Genomic DNA, 23,542 nt, shown 5'->3' on the forward strand with positions numbered 1-23,542 from the left:
GGAAATCCTTTATCATCACAAATATCCTTCCTTCAGCTTTTCATTGCCATTCAGTCTCACTCATGCATTTATTGAATATTTTGTAATTGTTATTGAAGGACCATTACAGACAATCCAGTCTTAACAATTCTTAACATTTTTATTGGTGAAGGATGATTTGAGAATCTAATGGAAGCCATGAAACTACTCATTGTAGAAATGCACAGACATAAATACACACAAATTTACATCAGCTTTAGGTTACAAACACCTGTCCTACTCAGAGTAGAAGGGCCACTCTAGGGGAAGAGCAGTTCTAATAACAATGTAATCAATTTCCCCCAAGTGATAAAAAAAATTTTGGAATTTAATGAAGACAATCAAATAAATTTATTTGCTAAGCACCAAGAGTTGTCCCATGTATTTGTGAAATGATGTAGGAAATAAGCTAATTTAATATCTAAAATACTAAGTACCTGCTTAGTGAAAAGTCCTGCATTGTGCAATATAATGATATAAATATGTTTAATGAAGTTCATTTTTTGAACTAATAGGGCATGCTCTGAAGTCATTAAAAAGCAATATCAAACAGTAAAGTTTAAGGACCAAAATGAATTGTATCATTCCCAAAGTTTAATAGGAGGTCATAGGAAAAAGAAAATCAATTGAGTTGGGAATTTTAGGAACACTCCATTCCCTGGAAGAGAAGGGGTTCTCTAAAAATGCCTGTTTACTGAATGAAATACACTCTCTGCTATTTGAACTCTATTTATGGGACAGTGGGAGCCATTGCAAGTTTTCAAGCCAAAAGTAATGTAATTGACTTACACCTCAGAATTAAACGGAGCAACAATTTGGTGATACATTGAATAATGAAAGACTATCTAGAATACTGATTGAGAATAACAGCAAACATCCCAGGGGAGGTGGAGTAAAAGCTTAGAATAGGATAAGAGAATTAGAAGTGGAATTAGATGTTGATCGGTTAATACCAATTTGATGGTGAGTACATGTGGTGCTTGTTTTTCCATTCTTGTGCTACTTCACTTAGTAAAATGGGCTCCAGCTCTATCCAGGATAATACAAGAGGTGCTAGATCACCACTGTTTTGTTTTGTGGCTGAGTAGAAGTCCATGGTATACAAATGTCACATTTTATTAATCCACTCATGTATTCATGGGCACTTGGGTTGTTTCCACATCTTTGCAATTGTGAATTGTGCTGCTATGAACATTCGAGTGCAGGTGTCTTTTCTATAGAATGTCTTTTGTTCTTTTGAGTAGATGCCCAGTAATGGGATTGCTGGATCAAATGGTAGTTCTACTTGTATCTCTTTGAGGTATCTCTATATTACTTTCCACAGAGGTTGTACTAGTTTGCAGTCCCACCCAAAGTGTATGAGTGTTCTTATCTCCCTGCTTCCACATCAACATTTATTGTTTTGGGACTTTTTCATAAAGACCATTCTCACTGGAGGTAAGTGATATCTCATTGTGGTTTTGATTTGCATTTCCCTGATGATTAGAGATGTTGAGTATTTTTTCACATGTTTGCTGGCCATTACTCTTTTGGAAAGTTTCTGTTCATGTCCTTTGGCCACTTTTTGATAGGGTTGATTGATTTTTTCTTGCTGATTTTCCTGAATTCTATATAGATTCTAGTTATCAGCCCTTTATTGGATGTGTAACATGCAAAAATTTTCTCCCATTCTGTAGGTTGTCTGTTTGCTCTCATGAGAGCTCCCTTGGCTGTGTGGAAGCTTTTTAATTTGATCAGGTCCCATTTATTTATTTTTATTGTTGCCGTGATTGCCTTTGGGGTCATCTTCATAAATTCTTTGCCTAGGCCAATGTCTATAAGAGTTTTTCCAACATTTTCTTCTAGAATTCTTATAGTTTCATGCCTTAGGTTTAAGTCTGTTATCTACCATGAGTTGATTTTTGTGAGAGGTGAAAGGTGTGGGTCCTGATTCAGTCTTCTACATGTGCCTATCTGATTTTCCCTGCACTGTTTATTAAATAAGGATTCTTTTCCCCAGTGTATGCTTTTGTCAAAGATTAGATGACAATATGAGGATGGTTTTATATTTGGGTTCTCAGTCCTATTCCATTGGTTTATGTCTCTGCTCTTGTGCCAGTACCATGCTGTTTTAGTTACTATAGCCTTGTAGTATATCTTGAAGTCTGATAAATTGATGCCTCCTAATTTGTTCTTTTTACTTAAGATTGCTTTTTCTATACGGGGTCTTCTCTGGTTCCATAGGAAGTGTACAAAATGTGGAGGAAATGGACAAATTCTTAGAAACACACAGCCTCCCTAGGCTCAATCAGGAAGAAATAGAATTCCTGAACAGACCAATATCAAGTACTAAAATTGAAGCAACAATAAAAAACCTTGCTAAAAAGAAAAGCCCTGGACAAGATGGTTTCACACTTGAATTTTACCAGACCTACAAAGAATAATTGGTGCCTATCCTACAGAAATTATTCCACAACATCAAGAAGGAAAGAATCCTCCTGAACATATTTTATGAAGCCAACATCACCCTGATACCAAAACGAGGAAAGGACACAACAAAAAAAGAAAACTACAGACCAATATCCCTTATGAATATAGATGTAAAAATTCTCAACAAAATTCTAGCAAACTGAATTCAGGTGCTTATAAAAAAAAAATAATCCATGATGACCAAGTGGGCTTCATTCCAGAGATGCTGTGTGTTTGTAGCTTAATTCCCACTTAGAAGTGAGAACGTGTGGTATTTCATTTTCCATTCCTGAGTCACTTCACTTAAGATAATGGCTTCCAGTTCCATCCAAGTTCCTGTACAAGATATTATTTCATTCTCTTTTATGGCTGAGTGGTATTCCATGGTACACATATACCACATTTTCTTTATCCATTCCTCGGTTGATGGGCACTCAGGTTGATTCCATATCTTTGCAATTGTGAATCATGCTGTCATAAACATATAATTGCAGGTGTCTTTCTGATATAATGACTTCTTTTCCTTTGGGTAGATACCCAGTAGTAGGCTTGCTAGATTGAATGGTAGATCTAGTTTTAGTTCTTTGAGAAATCTCCATGCTGAGAGATGGCCATGCTCCCAGCAAAAAATCAGGTCCCTTAGGTAGGGGTCATTGCAAAGGATAAGAAAATAATAGAAAATGGAAAATAATGGAAATAAAAGAATACACAGAGATGAAGGTGTAGTTTTATAGATTTATAAAGATTATAGGCAAAGCGGGTACTCAGGGGGCCTTGGATCTCTCTGTCAATCACAAAGGCCAAGGGTGAAGTATTACATGGGCTTTTATAGGTATAGTGATCAGTTGCCAGGGGTAACAGATTTACATAACAACAGGTAATTCCTCTTAGGTTAAACGTTTTTCAAAAGGCTTCTTCAGATCCCTTAACTAATTCTATCTCATGAACAAATGGTTACAAAATCTTTCAAAGACTAACTTCTAAGTTCTAAGGTAAATTTATCATTTAACAGAAGGGTTAAACAGAGATATAGTGGCTCCTTATTTTCTTTATCAAGTTATTGTGCACTGAGACAGGTAGTCAGGCGTTTAAGCAGGAACTGTCCCTTGGGCTAATTGCTTTTAGCCACAGGTGTCTGTCTGTCAGGTGGGCATTCTTTGATCAGCTCTCATCCTGTGGCTCTTAGGAGACCTGCTTTGCTTTTCAAATCAAGTCCAAACCTCAGGTCTGAGAATCACGGTGCCATTGTGGGATACGGCCAGCTACTGATCTTTCAGAGATGCCCTCCTGAGGTGAAAGAGCTTTCAATATGCAAACTAACAGGTTCACATATTCCTTCAGGGCAAAGCTCTGCAAAATTCCTGAGACGTTTCTGTCTCTGATATAGTTATATTAATTTATGGAGCAACATCTCCATACTGTTTTCTAAAGAGGTTGCACTAATTAACATTCCCACCAATAATGTTTAAGCATTCGTTTTTCACTCCATCTATGTCAACATCTATTTTTCTTTGACTTTTTAATAATGGGCATTCTGACAGGGGTAAGGTGGTATTTCAATGTGGTTTTAATTTGCATTTCTTTGATAATTAGTGATGTTGAACATTTTTTTCATATGTTGAACATGTTTTTTCATATGTTGTTTTTCATATGTTAGCCATTTATATCTATTCTTTTGAAAAATGTCTGTTCATGTCTTTTGCCCACTTTTTAATGGGGTTATTTGTTTTTTTCTTGTTGAGTTGAATTCCTTGTTGATTCTGAATATTAGCCCTGTGTTGGATGTATAGTTTGTGAAATTTTTTTCCCATTTTGTATGTGGTTTATGTACTGTTTTGATTATTTCTTTTACTGTGCAGAAGCTTTTTAGTTTAATTAGGTCTCAATTATTTATTTTTGTTTTTGTAGCATTTGCTTTGGGGTAGTCATAAATTCTTTGCCTAGGCTGATGCCTAAAAGAGTTCTTCCTAGATTTTCTTCTAGAATTTTTATTATTTTAGGTCTTAAATTTAAGTCTTTAACCCATCTTGATCTAATTTTTGTATATGGTGAGAGATAGGAATCCAGTTTCATTCTTCTGCATGCGGCTATCCAAAGTGTCACATTTTCTCACGGACCTTAGCAAGTGTTGCAAACTGGAAACAAATTCCTCTTAGTACTTTACGTGAACACCTGAATTATCCCTAGCAAATCAGAATGTAAGGTTTATAAAGAAGCAGAAATGTATTTGGCTGTTTGGCTGTGTTATTCCTTAGTCAGGATCATATATCCCTTTCAAAGACTACAAGGATTTTAATTTCTCTAAAGACTCTGATTCCATATCCTCTTCAATTATAGTAAAAGACTAAAGGAACACATCCTGCCTCCTTTGCTTAAACCTATGCAAACAATGACATGAAGAAACATGGTTAATCTGCCTTCCACCTGCTAGTGAAGTTAATTTGAATTGCATTAGGATAGCAAAGCTCTTCCTCTTCATGTCGATCCTTGTGAGGATCCATCAGTGTTTTTTCCTTTTAAAATTTGCTGTTGTCAATAACAATCAACTAGAGTTGAGTGAAGGTGGGACATTGGTATATAAAAATATGTAAATACATAATATTTGATATATCCTCACTTTTTCCTAATTTATTCAAACAACACAAGTCCAATTAGTTGTATTGTGGGGCTTAGTGAAAAGGTGTCAATTTATAGCTTGTCATTTTGTTATTTTCAACAATAATTATGTCTTCACTATTACTGCTAGGTATGTAAGTAATAATAAACCAAAAAAAAGATTTTAAAAATATACTGTAAACAATTTTAACAAGTCAAAATATAATTCTACTTTTCTTTCACCACGAGCTACAGATGCTCATGGTGGTTGTAAAGGATCAACTGTATCTTTAAGTGTAATTTGTTTAATTGCACAACTCATTTATAAACATATTCACATTGTTCAAACTCTAACAATAGATTAAACATTAAGAAAAAGGACACCACCCATATGTTATTAAATATCAGGGGCTGGATTTTGTATATTAGCTAGACCACTATCTGTAGGGTTATAGATCCTGGTCAAAGACCATAATAAAACACTTATCTTTGCTGAACAAATTCACTTATCTAACCATCTAGTCAGAATAGCTTTAGGTGCCACATTTTTAAAGACTAAGAGGCGGCCTTCTGTCATCTTAGGTCTCTTTATCTCATCCAACCTATATTATCATTATACCTTTGGCTGAACAGGTTTTTTTTATGTTTAAGCTAATAAGAATAATTTTTAACGTTTTAATGTTTAATCTGGTGATTAAAATCATTTTAATCACCAGAACTCCTTTAGCCAATATTTGCATTCGTTAAAAGTTAAAGGTGAAATTTAATACTATGTGAAAGTGAATGCAATATTTGATTTTTTAGTTTTGTCCTTTCAATATTAGATTATGTCTAGATATTAAATCTTTTTGGTAATTTATAAGAAGATAAGCATTCTGGCCATTGTTGAAGATTTTGTATATAAGAAGTAAATGCAACACTAACCCAAATACTAAACATCCAGAGAAACATAATCTTAAATATTTCTGAGGAAACTGTAAGTACAACTTCTGCTAAACAAAATTGTTACCTAAATTACTAGATTCACTTTTTTCTTTAACCTAACTGTTGCATTTTTTATAGGCTTAGATATTTGTTGTATATTCACCTATATGACTGTGTCTATTTGAAATACGGTTTTGCCCTCTATGATTTGCTTTATTTTTTTCTTCTTTTGTATGCACATGAAATTCTTAATTCTTAATTATTGTATGACACATTTGTTTATTATTGTAATGAGTGTCTAATGTGAAAAAAGTCTAGTCTCTCTGATTCTCCCTTTTGAGAAGCAATAGGCCAGTCCTCTAGCATCATATGAATTGGCTGTATCGATATTCTGTGTTGAATAATTTAATGTCATCCAAATCCTCTGCTGTTGAATTAATCATTATTAATACCATTGTATTGGTACTGTTGGCTACTAATACATTTCTTTAAATTATAAACCTCTCAAAACAGAATTTTAAGCCAAATTATATAAATCACTCTGGGGGCATCCCAAGTAGTTCCCTATAGAAGCTGGCCTAGGGTCATGTTAAAGAAACATAGTGGAGAAGAACATAGTCACTGGAAGCAGACTATCTAGTTTCAAATATGAGCTCAGCTGCATTCTACATACTTGTTAGGCAACTCCTCTCAGCCTTGCCTTGTTTATCTGTAAAATGGGTAATATAATGCTACTTCCTTCATAGGGTTGTTATGAGAATTAAATGAGATGATAGTAATAATCGTATTTATCTAGTGGTTACCAGACGTCTGATATGTTAAGAACTTTGCTTTTGTTATCATAATGAATTCTCATAACAACATTGAAAATGCACTATTACCGGCCCTATTTCATAGAAGAGGAAACGGTCTTAGCAAAGATAACTTGCACACATAACATGTTAAGCACACTGTCCAGCACATAGTGAGCTATAGGTTAAGTGTCCTCACTTTACAAAGACAAATTACTTAATGGAGGCAATAGAGGGTATAAAATTGTGGGTTCCTGAAATGTTTGGTCAAAGCCTTATGGTTTGAATGTTGAAACACTTCTGGTTAATCTTTATATACTACTTATATGTTCATGGTGGTTGTAAAGAATCAACTGTATCTTTAAGTGTAATTTGTTTAATTACACAACTCATTTATAAACATATTCACACTGTTCAAACTCTAACAAATAGATTAAACATTAAGAAAAAGGACACCACTCGTGTGTCATTAAATACCATTGTAAAGATAAGGTTTAGTTAAAAACCCATTTTTAAGAGACACCATTAAATCTAATTCTATTCTAAACAAGTGCCAAACTATTAGACCAGAGGGTCAGATCTTGGTCTTGAGAGTTCTAGTCTGGCCTTACTATAAGTCAAGAACCATGCTATGTGCTCAGTATGAATTACGATAAATGATTATGCAGCCTTTGTTGAAATATTATCAACTGAGAAGTCACTACTTTTCAAAGAATTCCACTGGAATCCAATGATTCAAATATTACAAATTCTTCACTGTATACAATTCAAATCTTTGTCCATGTGACCTCCAAATATTGCTTCTAACATGCAGTAGTTTCTCAATAAATATTTATTGAATGATTTATTTCTGACACACTAAAAATAAGTTGATTTAAAACTGTCCTCCATAGGTCATCCCTTCAAATATTTGAGGACAATATCACTTATCCCTTCAGGCTTTTTAACAAGCTCAATATCTGAAGATTCTCAACTTTATAGTTGGTGATTACATTATAGAAGGAAGTTTAGGTGTTGTGAGTCTAATGCCAAATATTGTCTGTACTGAGGAATAAGTGATAATTGCCATGATAAGATTGGAATGGTAGAGTCCTATAGAAATTGTCCTTTGGAAAAAGAAAGTTTGTAAGTTGAAATTTCAATTGAACTGTAAAAATCGAAAGGAACATAGTTCAATTCTATTAAGTTTGAGTGCATATGAAATTCCTAATTATTGTCCAAGAGAAAATGCTCACCTGTTGTCCCAAGGACTACATGTTGACAAACAATGCTGATAAATTTTAAGATGGGCAAACCAGTTTAAGCCAGAACCTACTCAGTTTGTATGAGGGGTTAGATCTAGTAGGTGCATCAATTAGGCTATTTTCAATCTAAAACAATTCATTCATTTTATAATAAGCACATTTTGTCACTGACCTGTGTTGCTCTTGTCCTGTATTTCTTTACAACTACACAAAGCCTAACAATTTTGATAGAGCAATTATATAAACTATTGATCATTTAAACAGTAGCAATAATTCAACCTACTTGAAATTATTATTGTTGTCTAAGAAGTGGGTTGCTATTTCTTGCCTATAAAATATATGAGAGGGTTGAATTAGAAAATCCCTTGTATCCTTTTCAAATCATGATACTGATTTCCTTTTTTTGCTAGACACTTGCAAAAAAAGATATTGGACCAATCAATACGTTGCAGATTTTTAATTTTTAAGGCTTATCTAAGTAATTTCAATGAGATAATACCTCACCAAAAAATTAAAAGAGTAATCACTTTCCTAAAATTATATTCACACATTACTCTAGTCTTGGTAGCATTTTGGGAAGGTAATGGTTGCTTTTAAATCCAGATAATAATCTCAGATCAATAAATACTTATGGAATGGCTGCTATAAACAATATTTTTAAATATTATTATATGATAGATTTTAATGCATGTTATATTGAGATTGAATCTAGGAATCAAATGCCCCACACAACCACCTCCCAACTTTGAGCTCTCAGAATAAGTTGGCAAAAGTCTTAAACATGAAGCATAATAAGAATACATCGTTATGTTACAAGACTTTTTTTGCCAATTAATATTCATTCAGTATGACTTGAAAACCAAATGGGAAATGTTTATAAACAAAAGGAACCAAACAGTGAAAACATGATAGGCATTAAGATGCCCACGTTGACATCCACATGTCCTAGTTTATTGCCCAACAGAAAGAAGATAATCAAATGCAAGCATTTCTCTACTTTGTATGAAGATAAAATTGGCACAAAATGTGAATATTCTGAAAAGTATAATGGGTTAACCATTTCACAGGTTATTCTTTTGTTTCAGGAGGGCCCAAAATGTGGTTGGTTTTAACAGTGGCAAGTTTGATATCTGCACTTGGAACTACACATGGTTTATTTGGAAAATTAAACCCTGAAAGCCCTGAAGTGACTATGAATATTGTAAGTGACTGGGGGAAAAACTATAAAATTAAGATATATTATTGTGCTTTAGAATCATATGGGTTTAGGCTTTTATGTGACCAACAATATTTATTACATGCATTTAAGAAGTCAACTAAAATAGAAAACTCTTGGGTTTTCCTCATCAGAGTCAGATGATCTCTTATTGGGGATATCCAAGTGAAGAATATGATGTTGTGACTGAAGATGGCTATATCCTTGGGATCAACAGAATTCCTTATGGGAAGAAAAATTCAGGGAATAAAGGTATATATAACCTTTTTCTCTTCCTTCCTTTTCCTCTCTTTCCCTTTCCCTCTTTCTTCCTCCCTTTTTGCTCTCTCCTTTTCTTCATTCCTTCCTTCATCTTTTCCTTCTTTTTTTCTCCTCCCTTTTCCCTCCTCTTATTTCTTCCTAAAGTCTTAATAAGTCTTGTTCATTATGGAAATGCAACAATGACTAAGCTATATTTCCAGTCTTCAAGGAGATCACCATCAAGCCAATAAGATAGATAAATAAACAGGTCATTATAATAACATGTGATAATGTCAGTGCTACAGCTGTGCACAGAATATCAAACTGGAGGTACTAGTGAAAGCATCTGACCCATACAGGGGAAAATGAGGAAAGCTTGCTGTTAGAAATAATAGCTGAGCTGAGACTTAAAGGATTAGGAAGAGTTAGCCAGGGTGTGTGTTGCAGAGGGGAGGATGAAAAGATAATTGGAGGCCAATTTCCTGAACAGATAAAGGCCATTTTTCACAAGTACTATTAAAAATTTATCTTTTTCTCATTGTTGAAAACTTGTGAAGTACAAAAAGAATAAAAATTAAAAAAGACTACCCAAACTTTACCAGAGTCCACTTAAATTAATATTGTACTGAATTTCCTTAGAATATAATTTTTGTAATAGCTTTATTGAGGTATAATTGGCAGACAATAAACCACTCTATTTAAAGTGTACAATCTGATAAATGTTGGCATCTGAGAAACCAATCGCCCGAGAAATCATCACCACAATTAAGATATTCACAAATATTCAACTCAAGAAAATATATTTATCAATATTTCTAGTCACATGGAAGACTTTCTATCTTCATGTTTACTTAGAATAAGGAATAAGTTTATAAAGTTTTTAAACAATTTTCTTCTTTAGGCCAGAGACCTGTTGTGTTTCTGCAGCATGGTTTTCTCGCATCAGCTACAAACTGGATTTCAAACCTGCCCAACAACAGCCTGGGCTTCATTCTGGCAGACGCTGGTTATGACGTGTGGCTGGGAAACAGCAGAGGAAATACCTGGGCCAGGAGAAATCTGTACTATTCACCCGACTCAGTTGAATTCTGGGCTTTCAGGTAAACAGAAGGGACAATTAAAAATGAAAATTCGGCTTTAAAGGCGTGGGCATTCTTCCCTTTCAACCCAGTCCCATTTTAACAAATTATACTCCAAGTAGGGGGAGAAGGAAATCATTTTTATTCTAATCCCTTCTCGGATTCTTCCATATGCCCCATTCCGAGAGTAGCTTTCCTTCAAACTTTCTGTGATCTCAGTACCACTATTAGGGATCTGTGAATATGCTTTTCCAAGTGGAATGAACAATATGGCTAAAGCAAGGAAACTCATTGCCCCTGGCAAATTTAAAAAGGAATGTTCATATAGATTCAAGAGGGATGTTAAAACCCAGTTGGGAGTGGGAGACATCATAAATAGGAGGGGTGGGGAGAATGAAATTCACACACCATGGAGAGATTATCAAAGGCTTCCCATCACTGGCCTCCTTGATCCTTATTCCTGGAAATTCCTGATGGAGGTGAGAACAGGAGAGAATCTGGCCAATGATGCTGGGGCACAAAAGTGTTCCTGGAGGTCTAGGAGCTGAAAGAAAACCTGGATGTCCCGAGTGTGGTGAGGAAGAGGGAAAGTGACATGAGAACAGATTGAGGTGCTGACAACAGCCAAATTGGACAGGGCTGTGTGGATGATAGTGAAGGCCTTGGAGCTCATTCTAAGTGCAACGAGAAGCCACTAAAAAGTTTGAAACAGGGGAATGGCATACTTTACTTGTCATTGTCAAAATATCATTCTGGTTGATTTTTAAAGTGTAAAATAGAGGAGGATCGAATTCATACTAAATAACCCTGGAACACAGTATATAGATGACTATTAAATCTGATCTTCGATTTTAGAGATAGAAGTAATTCCCACCTACGGATACTCATTTACATTAAATCACAGCTGCAATACTGTACTTCAGAACTGATATCAATTGATTATAAGAAGCCACCCCAAAGGGCACCTGACATCCACTAATGGTCCATAAGCAGAAATGTTTAAAGAATCTAGTTTTCTATTTCCCAAAGGGATCGTTGGCTATAAATGCTTGAATTTTAGAAACTATAGCAAGACAATGTGTTAAGTTTTATCTTACCTTTTTTTCTTGCAGCTTTGATGAAATGGCTAAATATGACCTTCCAGCCACAATCGACTTCATCGTAAAAAAAACTGGACAGAAGAAGCTACACTATGTTGGCCATTCTCAGGGCACCACCATTGGTAGGTAGAGGCAGTCAATGCCAGGTAGGTTAGTTCTCATAGGCCCCTTCCCAGTGGTTATGGCAGGCATGCTGGCAAACACACTAATTGATTTCCATTCATTCAATCCCTACAACAACCCAATGACAGAGGGACAATGATCATTCTTCTTAGGCGGGGAAACAAAGCAAGGGGATAAATAATTTGTGCAAAGTAACACAGATTATTACCAATGGGGTGGCTCAAAAACCAGGTCAGGCAATCTGACTCCCAAGCCCATGCTCTGAAACATTGCACCACACGGTCTCTGGACTGAATTTATTCTACTCATTTGACCATATTTATGGGGCACCAATGATGTGCCCAAAGAATACAGCAATAAGTAAAATAGATTAAAATCTCTCCTTTTGTACCACTTATACTCCAGCGGGAGGAGGCAGAGAAAAATAAAAAAGATTAAAAACTAAAATATAAAGTATATTAGATAATGGTACTATTATGGAGAGGACATAACTCAGGGAATAATGTTAGAGAGCACCAAAGGGCTTCCCAACAATTTCAGATAGGGAACACAAACACTCTCTGGGCAAAGCATAGAGGAGGTGGTGGGCGAGTCATGTACATGCCTGGAAGACTGATGTTTCAGGAAGAAAGAACAGCAAGTGTGAAAAGTCTGAGCTGGAGCACAACTAGTTTGTTCAAGGAACAGCAGTGAGGCTATGACTTGTGTGGATGAATCAGATAGAGAGAAGAGACAGAGGGAGTGAGAGATGAGATCATAGGGGTTGGGCGAGACAGACTGTTCAGGGATCTTGGGCTGTTGTAGGGATTTTGGTTCTCACTAAGTAAAAAGGAAACCACAGAAGAATTTTGAAAAGAGGAGAAACAGGACTCCCCCAACCCCCGTCGCTGAGGGGAAAAGGGAAGGAGCAGAGAACCAGCTAGAGGATTTGAGTCTTCCAGTAATCAATGCAGGGAATGGTGGTGACCTAACCTGGGTGAAGGGTGAGGGAGATGTGGAGATAATGGTATTAATACATGGGCAGGTTCTAGATACAGTTTTCAGATATATTTTGGAGATGGAGCCAACAGGATATGCTGACATACTGGATACAAGGTATAAGAGATAAATAGGAGCCAAGGATGGTGCCAGGGTTTGTTCCCTGAGCACATGGGAGGATGGAGATGTCACTAATCAAGCTGGGGAAGACTGTGGGAAGAGCTGACATGGTCAAGAGAGTAGGAGCTCACTTTGGGGCCACTAAATGTGAGGTGCCTATTGAAGATTCAAGTGAGTGTCAGGCTGTCAAATCTGGCGTTCAAGGGAGAGAACTGGGCTGAAAATACAAAACAGGAGTCATAGGTACATGAGGCAGGATGTAATGATCAAAGGAGTGAGTTCAGACTGGAAAGAGGAGAGGAGAGGGTCCAAGGACTAAGCCCTGGGCCACTCCTTAATTTGGAAGATCAGGAGGAATCAAGAAAAGAAACTGGGAATTAATGGTGACTGTGGTATAAGGTAAGCTGGGGGTGCCGGGTATTCTGGAACTCAAGGGGAGAAAGTGTTTTAAGAAAGAGAATCTCTGCAACTGTGGAAAAGGCTTATTGATAATGAAGTCAGAAAACTGACCATTGGATTTAGCCACCTGGAAGTTATAGGGGATTTTTAGAACAGCAACTTTGGTGGAGTGGTTGGGGTAAAAACATAATCAAATGAGTTCAAGAGAGCATGAGAGATACTGTAAAGCTATGGTCCCGAACCCTGGGGCGGCAGACTGGTACTGGTCCATGGCCTGTTAGGAACCCAACCACAAAGTAGGAGGTGAATGGCAGGCAAGTGAGCAAAGCTTCATCTGTATTTACAGCTGCCCCGCATCGCTCACATCACAGCCTGAGCTCCACCTCCTGCCAGATTAGCAGCTGCATTAGATTCTCATAGGAGCGTGAACCCTACGGTAAACTGCGCATGTGAGGGATCTAAATTGTGCACTCCTTATGAGAATCTAATGCCTGATGATCTGAGGTGGAGCCGAGGTGGTGATGCTAGCGCTGGGGAGTGGCTGCAAATACAGATTATCATTAGCAGAACGATTTGACTGCACAATAAATATAATGCACTTGAATAATCCTGAAACCATCCCCTCCTCCCCTGGGTCCATGGAAAAATTGTCTTTCATGAAACTGGTCCCTGGTGCCAAAATGGTTGGGGACAGCTGAAAAATGGAAGACTAGGGTGGAAGTGGGAGGAAAATGGGGGGTCATTTGGGAGAAACTATCACATGTTTTTCTGCTGATCCTCACTCTCAGCTGACCTTACTTCAGACCACAGTTCCAAGCAATCAGAATGTTCATGTATGAACACATGCAGGAAAGTGTTTGAAATTGGTGATGGGAGCTTATGAAAGCCCTTCTGAGAACTGCTTGTTCATCCTAAAGCATAGAGCTCAACTGTAGAAATTTAGACTGAGAAAAACAACTCCCTAATGTCCTTGTCATTGTGTTATGGGTCAGGTTCTCCAGGTGAGGAGGTGTACTCAGGATGTTTTCTAGAGAAACACTTTTAGGGGAAAGGGTAAAAAGCAGATCTGGCAGAGGGAGAAGCTGGACTTTGAAGCAGTTCCCAAAAGGCCTCAGCTGACTCTATGATACGGCTCTTCAGAGCCTTCCCTCGAGCGGGTGAGGAGCCGGGTCTCTTTACCTACTTTTTGACCAGGCATTAGATGCAGGCCACCTCGGGAAGGGAACATAAAGTAGAGTGAAGCATTTCGCTTTGGCAGAGGCAAGATCAGAGAGGGCTCACAGCTGAGGGCTGTCAGCCACAACTTTCCTTGCAGCTGGGGTTGAGTAAATGCCTCAGACTTGGAGGGGGATCCGGGCAGCACAGCATCACTGACACATGGTCAACATTGACTCGTAGTCCTTTGTTAAAAGGTGGGAAATTTTCTAGACTACCAGAATTTACAGCTTTAATTTCCAAAACTATACAAAAATTCAACTATTTTTGGATGGAAATCTGTATTAGCCTATGACATACTCCCCTGACTTTTTAAATGGCACATATTTAACATAGTTTAGTCTTTTCTTGATGACTTAAGTTTATAAAATCATTGCATTGTGATGCAATACAACAGTTTCATTAGGATTTATTGAGGTGAGTAGACTGCTTGTCCTGAAACCTAATATTTTAATAACTCCAGCTACTACATTACTCTTTTGAGTTATTTGAATTTTGAACATTTCCACTCTTTCTCACTAGTGGACATTTTCTCATTGCTCATTAATATTGAGAAGTCATTTCTGCTTTCAAATTTACACCTTCCAATCTTCTGTGTGCTGGGAAGTTAGATAAATACTCTTGTTAGAACTGTGTCTGAAATAGGAGTAAGCTGACTCTGAGAAGCACCTGAGAAGTCACCTGTCCTGATAGTGCATGGACCTACTGACCCCCACTCAGGCTACTCGTGTGGGAGTCCTGTTTTATCCAGGTTATCTGCTGGCTGTAATCTACAGAGTTAGGGCAACTAGACAAAGAACTCCTTAATAAATACAGTGATCTTGGAAAAATCCTCTTTCCTCAAATAGAATCTGGCTGTATATAATATAGATGTGCAGATCTGAAAGGTTTTTTTTCAGGCCTTTCTTGAGTCTCATCAATATGTCATTATTAATAGTGGGAGGACTTGTCCTATATAATTACAGTGTAAAAGAGTTTAACTTAACTACTTGATTACATCTCAGTCTGCTAATATGCTACTGCTCGTAAAACTAATTAATTACAGACAAGGGCTGAGTATATTTACTGGGTATAGATGTTTGAATTCTCTTGAGTTCTCACTTATGAAGCATTTACTATGTGCCAAGTATCATGGTAAATTCTTTATAAGATTCACCTCCTTTTGTTCCTAAACAACCTAATGAAGCACTCGCTATTATCCTCTTATTTCAGATGAGGAAACAGGCTCTTAGAGTTTAAGTGACTTGTCTAAGGTCACAAAACTAATAAATAACAGAGCCAGGGTTCAAATCCAATTTGGTCATATTTTGCTCTCCTGCCTTTAACCTTTCCAATTACATACTCTACTCATATTAAGTGTTAATTACCTCATTATAATTCATCAAAACCTATATGTAGTATAAATAATTTCTGTAACCATATGATTATCTTAAATTAGGCCTATTTTCCAAGGTTATATAAAAGCTTATTATAACTTTTTAAAAGTTCTAGCCTTATGTCCCATAGAGAATCTATGAAAATAAAACAAATATCCTAAAATCTGATCAGTTTGAACTAGCAGAAGTGCCAGTTTCTCAGTTTGTCTCAGATGCCACCCTTAGTAAGTCCAAGATAATGTTACGCTTGTAAAAACAAAACAAAACACACACATACACACACCTTCTTCACTGGTTTCTTGTTTGATTTTAGGTTTCATTGCCTTCTCTACCAATCCCATGCTGGCTGAAAGAATCGAAACCTTTTACGCATTAGCTCCTGTTGCCACTGTAAAATACACAAAAAGCCTTTTAAACAAACTCAAATTTATTCCTCCATCCTTCTTCAAGGTATGTGATTTTCTTTAATTAATTTAATCTAAGATCCCCAATTGCCCATGTATTTCAAAGTGATGGAAAGAGATCAGAAACACCTGTGGACAATCAAAATTGGAATCCAAAAATGGAACTGTACATGTTTACATTATTTCTTCAATAGCAGTGACCATGTTTAAATCCCCTCTGCAGCCTTTGAGATCTCCATTTATTTCTTTGTTCTTGCCTAGGTTTCTGTGGGTTAGCAATGCCTGGGGGTGTTTTTGCTCCTCCATGGACATTTCACTTACCAAGCACTCTACCCAGCGGTGTCAAGGATGTGATTCCACTCCTGGAGCAGGGAAGGGGAAATCAAAACAAAACAAAACAAAATAGTAAAGAAGAAGCCTAATTTACCACGGCCATGGAAACTGGAAATAGGAGGGAAAGGATAGAAAAGAAAAGAAGGGAAAAGGAGAAACAGGGGAAAGAAATCAACGGTTTAGTGAGGCAAACACTTTAAGACCCCTCATTAAATACTCTTGGCTTTCCTAAGAGCTCTTTCCTCTTTAAACGGGGATTTCATAGGACAGTAGCATGGAATTCAGCAAACCATAAAGATTAAGTGCATTATGCAGTAGACTTACATGGTAGGGAATTAATAATCTTTACTTTTTCCAATGCATAATACTCTACTTCTCCCACTCACTGAAATGAACACACATGTACACACACACACAAACACACACAATTTCCTTTAGGAGAATGGCTTAGTCTCAGGCTATACCATGTAATGATGCCATTTCCTTCTATGCTTTTGTACTGTTCATTTCTTTCCACTCTGTATTATTAATAACATGTATGTTTAAAGCCTAAGAGACCTTACCCACAATCAAACTACATTTTTGAAACTTTCATTCAAAATCTGAAACATTGTGATGACCTTGACTGTATTTTCTGGCTGCATGGATCCAGAACTTATTTCCTACTTGTACTCAATTTTCTGACAGGTAATGCAGAGAGTGGTTAAAGAGGGAAAAAAAAAAAAGCCCTAGACCTCAAGTTAGAGGCTTGGGTCAGAATTCTAGGTATAATGCAGTTATTAATATAATTAGCCCAAGACTTTGACTCACGTCAACCTCATGTTTCCTCAAGTATAAAATAAAGATAATAAAATGTCTGCCTTCCTCAAAAAGAGTTGGGGCAACTCCTTTCAATTGTTTAGCTGAGCCTCATTACCTCCTTAAAGGCTTTCCTGAAAATATGGCTCAGAGTCCTAATTTCTCCTCCTGATCTTTTCACAATTTATTACTGAAATCACACATCTTAGTACTTAATTATGACAGTCTGCCATGTTGATTTATGATTTATTCCATAACTCTTTTCACCACAGCTATATTATAACTCTTTGTGTCTTATCCTTCTTCTCAGTAGCCAGTGTAGTTCTCAATGCAACAATAGATACCCAGTATTGATGTCTGTCCTGTCAATTTCACAACTTTATTGGGGGAATTAAATGAAAGAAAGTACTGGAAATTCCTAAGGCAATGTATAAAAATAAAAATATATCATCAGCCTAACCACACCTGTACAAGTAGACTAGATAATTTCTACAATTAATTTGCTGCAACTCTTTAATGATGCCTTTATTTTTCAGATTATATTTGGTGACAAAATATTCTTTCCACACAACTTCTTTGATCAATTTCTTGCTACTGAGGTGTGCTCCCGTCAGACAATGGATCTCCTTTGTAGCAACGCCTTATTTATCATTTGCGGATTTGACCATAAAAACTTGAATATGGTTTGTATGCATTGTATGTATTGAGATTTCTGTGTTTTGAGCAACATCTTTGATTACTTGTTTCATCATCACTTAGAAATGGTACTTTATAAGAACAAGGAGTAGCTTCAGAATGATGTCCATGATATCCTGATAAACTCAAAAGAAATCACAAGTCATTGCTCCCAATTTTGTCACCTCCAGCTCTCTTCCCTTACCCGAATTGCTCCTAAAGTAAATAAACAGCATGTAGGGAAAAAATAACAACTCACTACTCACTTGTGACCCCCTAAATAATTGATGTGACATTTAAATTCTGTGAGATACGGGACTGAATTGTTTATTTTGGCAGACTTCTTTGTGAGAAAAAAGTCTAGGCCTTAAATCAATGTTCTTATAAATATTTTTAATGCTGATAATCATTCCCATACATTTTATAAAGCATATTTCAGAGTGACTGTTTATGTAGGACCTTGTTTGTTTTCTTTATTTGCCTTTTTACTTTTTACTTGATGTGCATTAAACTGGGATTTTAAAACATATGTGACAAAATGCAGATTCATAAAGTAGTTAAGAGTATGGACTCAGGCCAGCCTAAATTGAAATCCTACCTTTGCAACTGACTTGGACTCCTCTGTTTTGGTTTTCTCATCCACAAAATGGCTTATCATGAAGATCTAATGAGCTCTATATGTAAAGCACATAGAACATAGTGCAAAGCATAGTAATATCATGTTTTGCTATTATTATACATAGCCAATGATCCTTACTCAAAATAATCAGTTTAGTTACATGCCCTTGAACACCTAAGAAAATCAAATTCATGGATAAGAAGGCATAATTGTACAAAGCATTGCAGTTACTGGGAACACAGAAGTAAAAAAGATAGATATGGCTCCTGGCTCCATGGAGATCAAGGAGATTCAGTTCTTTTTCTCAATGCTGGTGATCTTCTCTGGGGAGATATATATGTATATATCTATGTATATACTAACTAATGCAATCTGAGAAAGAGACTTCAGTTTACTCTCTGGAGTCTGAGCAAGGTGGATTAGGGTCCCGATAAAATAATATAATTGGAAGATATGTATGATGACTATATATGACATTACTATCTCATATCTATTATAGTTCTGAAAGCAAGTGGCCTGTGAGTGAATATTTAATTTACCGCACTCTGGCACTGGGTAGAGAAAAATGAAAACTGAGAATTTAGACTCAGTTACCTAAAGCCTCTGGCTCCATCTGTGTGACACTGGACATTTCTATAAACCTCTTTGAGCCCCAATTTTCATTTTGATAAAATGGAAATAATAAGCTCTCTTCATTGAATGGCTACAAATTAAAAGAGTTAACACATGCAACTGTACTTTGCAAACTCTAAAATGAAATACAAATGTATTGCTCATATCCTTCCAGTAAATGCTGACCTTAAACACTTGATCTGAATCAGAAAACTTAGATCTTAGCTGTTTTTGAGAAACCAAATATGTGTCTAAATATGCATATGTATGAGTGTGTGTTTTATTTCTAGAGTCGCTTGGACGTGTACATATCACATAATCCAGCAGGAACTTCTGTTCAAGACGCCCTCCACTGGTCACAGGTATCATTTTTCAGATGTTGTTAAAACTTATTTGTGGGCTTAAAACCTTTGTCTTTACCTAAAGAATGTTCTTAAAACATTGTGTCAAACATACCTGGCAGGTAATTTCTCTGGCATATGACTACCATATAAAAATAACTGTGAATCCATGTGAAGGAAAATTTTATAAAAACTGGTGCTTTGGGAAGCAAAACAATGAATGCTTTTTATGACTTGGCATGCAAGAAAAATTATTTCAAGTAAAGCTTCATTTAAATTTACACAAATACATTGTCCTAGATGATTGCTAATCTTTTATAGGAATAAGAAAAATATTTTTAAATAATTGTTTAAATTGAAAATAAACTATGTGGAAATGTTATAATTTTATTTTTCACATAATAAGGAGAATTTTTATTTCTTTGTGTATTTAATTTCTCCACAATAGGCTGTTAGGTCTGGAAAATTCCAAGCTTTTAACTGGGGGAGCCCCGTTCAGAACATGATGCACTATAATCAGGTAAGGTTGTGAAAGTTGAAATCATTCACATTTTGAGAGACAAATGTATAAAAGGTTAAAGAAGAAATTATGTTAACCATGCATCTATTTTCCAAAGGAATGTTGATATCAAGTCTCCCGTTGTCCTACATGACTGTGCGTTCATGCTCCAGCCGCTGTGCTTGTTCAAGATGCCCTCAAAGCACCACACCTCCCATGTGAGAAACTTCCCAGAACTTATCACCAGCCATTGGCGTTACATAGACCCGCCCTGTATCCCAGCTCCCAGTACACCGTTCTCTCCTTTCTAAAGCCCAATTGACTGATATAGTAAACTAATAATTCTAACTATTCATGAGCTAGAGCTGGAATTTCTGGTCATCTTAAACAATATCCTCTCTTTTGTTGACAGCCAAAGGAGTGATTTCACCGGAATACATTCCCCTATAGAAGAAAAAGACAGTTTTGCAGGTCAAGGCTGGTAATATTTTTCAGTAGGCAGAGGACTTGTGGCGTAGGCAGACATAGTGAGCAGTCCTCACACTTGTCATTGCACGAAGAACTTAGACTTTAGAGTTCATCTTATCTGCAGTCAGTATGAGCTTGGATAATAATTTCTTCATATCTGCACCTAGACTCAGGGAGTTGTTGGTAGGATTTACTGAGATAATATCTATAAACCCTTAGTTGAGGGTAAACTCTCAGGTTATCACTGACTAATTTTGAACAAGGGAAGTACCCTACATTATTTTGTAATGTCTCTTCTTCCACTTTACCCACATTCAATTTTTCCATCCAAGTGATAGCTGAACAGCTCTACTGATTTTCTTCTGTTTCCAAAATGCGAAACTTAGAAGGAATTTATATGTTTTGATAACAATGTCTAACATGTTGAGAAGATGCTCCCATTTATTTTGCATTTTTGATGTCTTCAAAGAAGTTTCCAGAATACCATTTCAAACTTTTTTTGAAAACATTTTTCCCCAACCACCACCTTTTCGAACCTCAAAACACAAGCTTGCTTTGAACCTATCTTTCTATTGGACTCTAATACTGGTAATCAGAGAACTTCAGCCTAGAGGGCCAAATGAGGCCTAGAATACCCCAGGCCCTAATTCCACCCTCCTTCCAACTAAGCTAATGACAGTTCAGGTTGATCTTCAACTAACTGAGGCAGTGACACGAATTTAAGAGCCAGAGCTAGCATCTAGGAAACTCTTTCAACAATAAGATATAAGTAAAAGAAAGTAAGTTTATAATTATGGGTATTTCTCACATTATTCCATTTTCTCCAATATATAAGGAATATAATAGAAAGTGTTAAAATATTAGGGGAAATTATGTATGATAAAATATTTTGCTATGGCAAGTTGGCTATTAGATAACATAAGAATAGAGAAACTTTTAGCATATTGAATTGCTATTCTTGAAAGTATGATCTAAAAAAAACTAACAAAATTCTCTCTGGGCAACCAGAAAATTAGAGGTAATTCTCTTGGTCCCTTTCCTGCTTTATAAACCCCTTTAAAATGTATATGTGAATAGTGATTTTCTAAAAATAGGAAATGGACTGATAATACCTTTTCTCAGAATATGAAGAAATATTTTGTAAAATCAGGTAAAGTATTTGAAAAATACAGCTCCTTAACTGAACTGACTGACTGTCCAATAACCATCCTGGGAAGTCAACACAAAGCCAAAATAAATGACTCAGGACATTTTGAGGAGATCCTACTTTAGAGTGTTTGGGTAGAAACAATCTATTACAGTTAGAATCTAGTCAAATCGACTTCCTTCAGTTTCAGTTGAGATCTAAGTGTTTACACAATTCTAAGTGTAAGAGTTGGTATCTGAATCCTTGCTAGTGAGCGTGATTTGGGACCACCCACACAGGCTTCATCTGTGAGTGCAGAATCTCGAGCTCTTCAGAATCCTCATTTTTATGAGATCCCCAGGTGAGCCACAGGCCCATTAAAGTTTGAGAAGCACTGATTTAAAACATATTGCATCCACTTTGCTCTGTGGATAAAGAGAGCTTTCTCTGAGCAATCATTGTTAGAATTTGCTCAAAAAACTGTCAGTTAATGTTACACAGTCTACCTAAAGAATAAGTATTGGGTTTAAAGTGTGGTTACCTAAACTCTGGTTCTTTCTCTTGTATGTTTTAGCCCACACCTCCCTACTACAACGTGACAGCCATGAACGTGCCCATTGCGGTGTGGAGTGGTGGTAATGACTGGTTGGCTGACCCCCAAGATGTTGGCATGTTGCTTCCCAAACTCCCGAATCTTATTTACCACAAGGAGATATCTTTTTACAATCACTTGGATTTTATCTGGGCAATGGATGCCCCTCAAGAAGTTTACAATGAAATTGTTTCTATGATGACAGAAGGTAAAAAGTAGTTCTGGATTTAAAGAATTAACCATTTATTTTTTCCAAAATACCTTCTTTTCTCATACGTAGTTTTTTGTAGCGTTTAAAACGCAGTACTTCTTTCTGTAATTTTGACTTTAGAAATAAACTGGCATCAATAAACTTCCTATTTGCAATTTTCAATTTTTCAAACTTTAAAGAAATTTCATTTTCCCCTTGGAATTTTATCTAGAAACACCTGAGGGAACACATTCTTAGGCTGGTGAAATGTTTCTTCCGATCTTCCCATTCAGTTTCTCTTCTAAACTCAACTTAGATTATGAGCCATGAACCATGAGTGCTGCCAAAAGACAGTGTTGGGGTTGAATATTGACTCCACTTGATACTGAGTATATTGCGCTCTATTGTCTCTCCATCTGTACAGTGGGGATAGCACCTGTTCTTTTGCATGTTTAATCCCACAAAAAGGTGAATGGGGAGATATAAACCAAATCGAGGTCAGCTTACTTTCACTTCCCAGGGATAGGAGAGCAAGGGTAGTTTGGGAAGCAACAGGCAACCCCAAGCCCAATTTAGGAAGCTGGGAGGTAAAGGGGGTGCTCTCCTGTCGCTGCTATTATTCTGCCCTCATCTTCTTGGTCCACAATCATGAAACAGGAACCAACTAACCAAACTATTTTTGAAATCACTGTTACCATCCTGGCAACTACAGGATTCAGAAACAATCCCATTGATATAAAAATCAGAATGCACAACTGTCACCAGTTGGTGGCAAAAAAAAAAAAAAAAAGACTCTTCCAGACTTTCAAAATTTCCCCAAAGCACAGTCTTACCTGGGAAATTTTATTAACCCCATAAAATTATGACCTGATATTTTATGCAAGTAAGCCTTTTGGATCCCACTTAACTATGCTATTGTAGGGTTTAATATGTAAAATATAAATGAGATAAAGAGTATCTTGTGCCCAGTATAGTGTATTGAACATAGTCAGTATTCACAAAACTCTGGTAACAATTTT

At 36.4% G+C, this 23,542-nt stretch overlaps 1 protein-coding gene across 2 annotated transcripts; it reads left to right on the top strand.

The window, feature by feature from the left end:
- The first annotated feature begins 5,935 nt into the window (after nt 1–5,935).
- On the top strand, nt 5,936–22,685 carry LIPF (lipase, gastric). 2 transcript variants are annotated; one of them, XM_012659710.1, is made up of 10 exons: nt 5,936–6,037; nt 9,106–9,221; nt 9,371–9,488; nt 10,378–10,576; nt 11,668–11,777; nt 16,180–16,316; nt 17,938–18,084; nt 19,598–19,669; nt 20,097–20,168; nt 22,316–22,685. In XM_012659710.1, exons 2-10 carry the CDS (start codon nt 9,117–9,119, stop codon nt 22,550–22,552), a joined length of 1,197 nt encoding a protein of 398 aa, XP_012515164.1. In that variant the 5' UTR covers nt 5,936–6,037; nt 9,106–9,116; the 3' UTR covers nt 22,553–22,685. The 2 variants fall into 2 exon arrangements, with proteins under 2 accessions (XP_012515164.1, XP_012515165.1); XM_012659711.1 differs by having other exon boundaries at nt 10,477–10,576.
- The last annotated feature ends 857 nt before the right edge of the window (nt 22,686–23,542 follow it).

This window comes from Propithecus coquereli, unplaced genomic scaffold, assembly GCF_000956105.1.
Source record: "Propithecus coquereli isolate 6110/MARCELLA unplaced genomic scaffold, Pcoq_1.0 Scaffold63, whole genome shotgun sequence".
In the NCBI taxonomy this organism is placed as follows: Eukaryota; Metazoa; Chordata; class Mammalia; order Primates; family Indriidae; genus Propithecus; species Propithecus coquereli.